This window comes from Alosa sapidissima, chromosome 15 (assembly GCF_018492685.1).
Source record: "Alosa sapidissima isolate fAloSap1 chromosome 15, fAloSap1.pri, whole genome shotgun sequence".
NCBI lineage: Eukaryota > Metazoa > Chordata > Actinopteri > Clupeiformes > Clupeidae > Alosa > Alosa sapidissima.
In genome coordinates this window covers 11561850-11569349 of record NC_055971.1, presented here as the reverse complement: position 1 = coordinate 11569349, position 7500 = coordinate 11561850, and the positions used below count along the sequence as shown (strand labels likewise).

The 7500-nt window shown below is 40.8% G+C and overlaps 1 protein-coding gene across 1 annotated transcript in view; it reads right to left on the bottom strand.

The window, feature by feature from the left end:
* The window catches only part of megf6 (multiple EGF like domains 6), an 86775-nt gene that overhangs the window by 3674 nt on the left and 75601 nt on the right, over positions 1–7500 (bottom strand). Inside the window, 2 exon segments of the mRNA XM_042064288.1 lie at positions 4931–5059; positions 6134–6262. Coding sequence (XP_041920222.1) covers positions 4931–5059; positions 6134–6262 — 258 coding nt within the window.

Genomic DNA, 7500 nt, shown 5'->3' with positions numbered 1-7500 from the left:
TTGAAGTGCCTTCCATAAGTCAATTTTTGACGCCTCAAGGGTTTCAATACATTCAGTTTTTTTTATTCCAATGAGTTAGCATTCTAGCCTGGGTGTTCCCATGCTGCCTTGCGCGCGATTTGATTCACGCTGCTAAGGCAGCCTGGAGACCATGGAGCAAATTTTCGCCTGAGATAGGGAACCAATCACAGAACAGGTGGGAAAGCAAGACGATGATGAGCTATGCACAGACGCATTTGATAGACATCCGTGGCACCCAATAAACGGATCTGGGCATTTTTTTCAAATACGAGAAAATGAACGTTTGGTTCCCAGACCACGTCTCATTGAGAAGTGGTGACGCTAGCCAGGCTATTAGCATTCAGTTATTTCAATAAAATGGCGTAATCCATCCAACACTTCCAAAACAATACAATAAACTGCCAATGAATAAATAAATTGAAAACCATATGGCTGCTGGCATCTTCAAGCATTTCCAACAAACTTTTCCAACCAACTCAAGGCTTCCTCTGTCTTCCTATATGCCACTAATTGGCACAGGTGTGCAATTTAACTCTTTGTATTCCAAAGTCTTAACCCTTGTTCCTAACCATGTTCAAAGGCCACAAAACCATCATTTTGCCAGCAGGGGTCATTAAGTGAACTAAAACGTAAATTGCATGAATGGCTCCTACAATTATTTAGGGGTCCGAGCAGCGTAGCTGCAGGACCCCTATTGTTTCTGTACCGTTCATTTTTTGCCAAAATTCTGTAAAAGTCCTACTGCAGCCTAAACCCTAACTCCAAAACTCTTGAAATTTTCAGGTATGGTTACCAGTACCCCCCTCTACCCATAACCCAAAATGTGAGGTACTGCACCCAAAGGTGGCGCTATTGAAAAAAAAAGTTAATTATGCTTATTTCTCCTTACCAGATTGACCTAGACTCAAAATTCTTTCATAATATTAATCTCTAAACTCAGATGCATCTTTTTGGCCCTGGTCTTATGGTCTACAAATGTTTACTTTTGCCACAATTTCATGGAAAAGCCAAACATTAAAAAAAGTTTCACACTCTTCAAAAATAATCAAATCTTCACCAAAATTCTCACAGACAATGTTTAGTCCAAGCCTCACAAAAGTTATCGCTCAGAATTTTGATATTTTGTTCCATTTCAGAGATATAGGCCAATAAAGTTAGACCACTTAGGCCTTTTTTCCTAGATCACCTATATTCCTATAAACCGTAAGTCCTAGAAACTTGATATTTTCAAGTATTGTTACCAGTACCCCCCACTACCCATAACCCAAAATTTGGGGTACTGCACCCAAAGGTGGCGCTCTTGTCAAAACGCTTATTTCTCCTTACCAGATTGACCTAGACTCAAAATTCTTTCATCATATTAATCTCTACATTCAGATGCATCTTTGTCACCCTGGTCTTATGCTCTAAAAATGTTTACTTTTGCCACAATTTCAGAGAAAAGCCAAACATCATAGAAAGTTTCACAGGCTTCAAAAATGATCAAATCTTCACCAAAATTCTCACAGACAATGTTTAGACAAAGCCTCACAAAAGTTGACAAAATAATTTGGATATGTTGTTCCATTTCAGAGATATAGGCCAATAAAGTTCTTTTTTTCTTGGATAACAATCATACAACCATCATTAGGTTCATTTTATAAAGCCCTTAATTCTATTGTCAAATGTATGCTAGGAATTTTCTTGATGTTGTGTGTTTGCCAACACACATTTTCACCATGTGAATGTGACTATCCAATATGTAGGATTGTCAGTGGCTCAGTGGGATAATGCCTAGTGCTGGTGTTTGTTAGGTTGAGAGTTCGAATCCTGGTAGAGCTAGAGGCTCAACCTGCATATGCTATTGGTTATTGAAGATTCACACCATTGAACAGCACCTGAATGACATCAGGCAATCAACTTACACAGTCAGTAGTTGCCAAGAATCAGAATGCCGAGACACTCTGACATTTAGGGGAACTTCTTTGTTTACTATTTTTCCTTCATCATTAAGTCTATCATATTTCTATTTCATCCATTAGTGTTCTTCTCTACAAATGTCTAATTGCACCAGAATTTCAAAAAGTTTTCAGGTGTACTCTTTCAGGAAAGCCCTTCATTTTATTGTCAAATGTATGCTTGGAGTTTTTCTTGTGTGTTTATCAACACACATTTTCACCATGTGAAAGTGACTGCCCAATGTGTATCACTGTCAGTGGCTCAGTGGGATAATGCCTTGTACTGGTGTTTCTTAGGTTGAGAGTTCAAATCCCTATTACAGCTTTAGGAGCAATGTGCACATGCTATTGGTCATTTAAGATTCACACCATTGAACAGCACCTGAATGACATCAGCCAATCAACATTCACACTCATCAGTTGCCAAGAATCAGAATGCCGGGACTCTCTATTACATTTAGGGGAACTTCTTTGTTTACTATTTTTCCTTCATCATTACGTCTATCATATTTATATTTCATCCATTAGATTAGTGTTCATCTCTACAAATGTCTAATTGCCCCAGAATTTCAAAAAGTTTTCAGGTGTACTCTCCTTTAGGAAAGCCCTTCATTTTATTGTAAAAATGTATGCTTGGAGTTTTTCTTGTTGTGTGTTTACCAATACACATTTTCACCATGTGAATGTGAATGGCCAACATGTAGGATTGACAATGGCTCGGTGAAATAATGCCTTGCACTGGTGATCCTTAGATTGAGAGTTCAAATCCCACTTGAAGCATTAGTGTTCGAATGCTGTTGGGTTGTGGAGGTTAGCATACTATAATAGAATGCTGTTGGGTTCTGGAGGTTAGCACACTATAACATTACAGCTACTTGTCAATATGGACTTGTAGTGCAAGGCAAGTATAACTGTATAATTATAGGCTGTTTATCTTATTGACTCCGACACAGCTGTAGCCTATAATTATTTGTTATTCTCATAATATTTGTCATTTCTTATACATATTTAGTCGTTAGAGTTTAGTAGGCTATAATTTTCAGTTCCTGTTTATCTATTGCACAATGGGTAATAATTTAAAGGAATCGTGTTGCAGTCTTGTAAATAGTGACCCTGCAAGATCCCTAGTCATTGCAAAATCATAGTCTGTGACTTAAAACTCTACTACTTGTCTTTAGATGTGAGAGGGTCTGAGACTGTAATCTTTCAAAAATCTTTTTTCAAATCTTTGAAAATCTTTCCAAAGTCTGTCAGTGTAAGGAGGGCTTGAGGTGAAAGTGCTGTGGAGAAATTGCAGGATTGTTTGGCTCTGCCACCTAACCCAGTTTACCTGCTGGGAAACCCTGTAGCTCCGGAGCAGGGGCTCAGACCAGGATAAATTGTTTGCTCGCCCTCAGTTCACTCTTTTGTTCATCTCAACCCAGCACTCCAGTGTGTCCTGCTCTGTGTGCGTCTTTGAGTTAACGTAAGTCATCACTTTAATGACCCTCACTATGACTTTTGTCATGTTTATCAGTTTGTAGAGTAGCTCTGCCATCATGTGTAAAGTTAAGGTCTTTGTTGGTTTGGTGTGTTGGAATCCCATGTGAGAGATGATTAGGTGATGTTGGTTGATTTGGGATGTCAAGTATTGTTTAGTTGTACCTTATATAGCCATATGATTTCAGTTTATTGTTCAAATGTCAATTGGTTTGTTTGTGAGTTGGGATCTGTACTGATTTACCCCATTTCACTGATTACTCCATTTTCTGTTTGTTTCCTCTTTGATGCAGCACACATACAAGTAAAGAACAAAAGAACAGATGAATTGAAACTCAAATAAAGTTCACTTGTGTTGCACCGAAACCTGCCATCTCCGTTTCATCACTCCATACCATTGAGCCTTCTTTAAGAATACTGTTGGGTTGTGGAGGTTAGCACATTACAGCTACAGCTACTTGCTACGTTACAGCTACTTGTCAGGACTTGTTGTGCAAGGCAAGTATAACTGCATAATTATAGGCTGTTCATCTTATTGACTTCAACACTGAACCCACCCCCACCCCCCTTCACCTACCACCACTAATACAAGTCCATTCTGTGGGAAACACTGCCTTCCATTATCAGACCCTTCATCTTATCCATGACAAATGCATAGTCCTGTAGAATAGAGTATTGTTAGAATACTATTGAGTTGTGGAGATTAGCGCACTAGAATACTACTGTTAGAATACTGTTGGGTTGTGGAGGTTAGCACACTAGAATAGGGTATTGTTAGAATACTATTAGGTAGTGGAGGTTAGCACACTAATGTTACAGCACAGGGTAATCCTAATTTTATGCATCAAATTTATTCCAATCCAACTCAAAAGTTTTGAACAACACAAAGTGAAGGTTTTATCCAGATCAAAACCAAGAATAGATTATGTGATCTAATCCAATTTCAGGACCCTTGTTTCCCTTTGAACAACCCATTTTCAAGATTTGATCCAATCCGATAGCCGAAATCCGGTAACTGAAATCCGATAACCGAAATCCGATCACGTTTCTTTTGAACAATTGGGCCCAAACAATCAAAGCATATGTAAAACTAAAAAGCTATGCTACCTCATGTTCGTTTTGCTCGGACCCCGTAAATCACTGCTTGCGGTTATATTTTTTATCATGTTTGCATTTATTGAATGATCTAAAGACAGATGCAACTGTTAAATCAGTTTGACTGTTAAATAAAACTGAACTGCACTGAGAGAAAAAGGGAGAAGCGATTGAGAGAGAGAGAGATTAGGGGTGGAGAGAATGCAGCAGTGAACTAGACGCTGGAGGGAACTCCACACAGAGTTAGGTTGGTACATAGAGGTTCAACTGTAGAACTTCTGATACTGATGTAGTTTTGCCAGGAATGTGTCGTGTGTGTGTGTTTGTGTGCACGTGTGTGCTTGCGTGCGTGTGTACATGCGTACTTGTGTGTGTGCGTGTGGGCATGCGTGCTGTACCTTCATCACACTGTTCTCCTGTCTTCCCTGGAGGGCAGATACACTGGCCTGTGGCTGGATGGCAGTCTACTCCCTCCGCACACACACACCTCCCCTCACACCCCTGCCCAAAGTGGCCTGCTTCACAACCTGTACACACACACACAGAGTTTATGATTATGTATTACACAATCTTTCTTTAAATACACACAAATACATACACATCACACACACGCACACGCACACACACAGAGGTAGGTCTGCTTCCCCCCACACACTGCTTGTTCAGCACACTGCTGATCTCCTGCTGTGTGAGAGATGAGCACTGCGACCACAGACCTACCGGACAAGCTCACATATTACAGAACCACGTCTACCTGGCACACACACACACTCCCTCACACTCTCTCTCCCAAAAACATGCACACACAACCAAACAACTCTCTCTTTCTCTTTCTGTCTCTGTCTCTCTCTCTCTCTCTCTCTCTCTCACACACACACGCACATAATGTACACATACACATAGAGAAACTCTTACACATCAGGTACACACACATTTGTACATAGCAGAGGGATGCACCAGGAACTCATTAGTGGCAGAGGAAACACCTGTCTCTGATCAAGTAACCACCTCTGCCGGGATACCAAGAGACGTGCCAGGGCCCACACCCTTGACACACACACACAGGCACACTCATACACCGCACGCCTGACTCACCTCTCTCTCTCTCTCTCTCTCTCTCTCTCTCTCTCTCACACACACACTCTCTCTCTCTCACACACACACACACAGGCAGACACACTGCGCAGTCTCTTGTCAGGAAATGCCAGTCCACCCCTGTGCAGTAAAACCTCTCCAGAGGAGTGTGTTTTTGGAGAGGAGAAAGCAGCTGTAGTCAGTGATTCTCAACTCTACAAACACGAGAGCATTTTGTTCCTCCTTCACCTTGTGTCGGAGTCATACACTGTCACAGGGATTTGAGAGAGCCATGTACTCAGGAATAGATCTCCTAATATAGAAAAGCCTAACACCACACACACACACACTCACACACACACGTAGTTGATTCCACAATATACATTACATAGCTGTGATACAAGATATAATTTACTTACAATGAAATTATGTGATATGTGGATTAGAGAGAGAGAGAGAGCAAAAGAGAGAGTGTGTGATCCGTTTAAGTGAATGTATTCGGGCCTGTGTGTGGCAACATCACTCACGTTTTTCACATCCACGTCCATGGAGGCCTGGTGGGCACACACACTCTCCTGTCACATGATCACACACCTGGCCGTGCTTGCAGTCACACTGCTGTGAGCAGTACCGTCCAAAGAGCCCCGCCGGGCATTCTGGGTAAATGGGTAAGAGAAAAACAGTAGCCATGTTTACATGGATACTTCTATTCCGATTAGAAATGGAATTACGACTCAATTGGAATAAAAATCGTCACATAAACACCTCAGTCGGAATAAAAATTCCTGATCTGATCAGAATTTTAATAGGAATGAAAGAGGTGGTATAGTCCGTTCCTAGTCATTCGGATTGACTGCTGTGTCTTCTCAAGGAAAAGTAGGCAACAACGGCTATTCTGATAAAAGACTAAAGCACTTGAGAGCACATGATCGGAATAGAATGTACGCCATGTAAACAGATAACACAATTTTTTCAATCGGAATAGTTGAATTGACAAAAAAAAACTGTCCATGTAAACATGGCTAGTGTGACAGGAAAAGTGCTCTGCCTCAGGTACCATTGGCATGAGCTCGCCTGCCCCCCTTTGCCACACAGTAATCAATCAACTACTTAATCTGTTGAGCAATCAATCAATTAATTAGGACTTTGGACTTTGCAGATGTATTAACTTTATCCATAATACAGCCTTTCAGTACCAGTAATATCTTAAAACGTATGTAAACTGTGTGTCATTACATAGATTTGTGAGTGTGAGAGTATGTTGTCAGAGGATGTCTGAAGAGATTCCAAAAAGTTTTTTTTCTTTTTTATATCATTACATAATCATTCATTTAGTTAATTACACTATACGTGTGTATACAGTACATATAGGCTGGGGAGAGACTTTAAGTGTGTGAATAAAAGTAGTTTGCTGTTACACACACACACACAGAGGTAGTAGTTTGCTGTTACACACACACACACACACAGAGGTAGTAGTTTGCTGTTACACTCACACACACAGAGGTAGTAGTTTGCTGTTACACACACACACACACAGAGGTAGTAGTTTGCTGTTACACACACACACACACAGAGGTAGTAGTTTGCTGTTACACACACACACACACACACACAGAGGTAGTAGTTTGCTGTTACACACACACACACACAGAGGTAGTAGTTTGCTGTTACACACACACACACACAGAGGTAGTAGTTTGCTGTTACACACACACACACAGAGGTAGTAGTTTGCTGTTACACACACACACACACACAGAGGTAGTAGTTTGCTGTTACACTCACACACACACACAGAGGTAGTAGTTTGCTGTTACACACACACACACACACACAGATGTAGTAGTTTGCTGTTACACACACACACACACACAGAGGTAGTAGTTTGCTG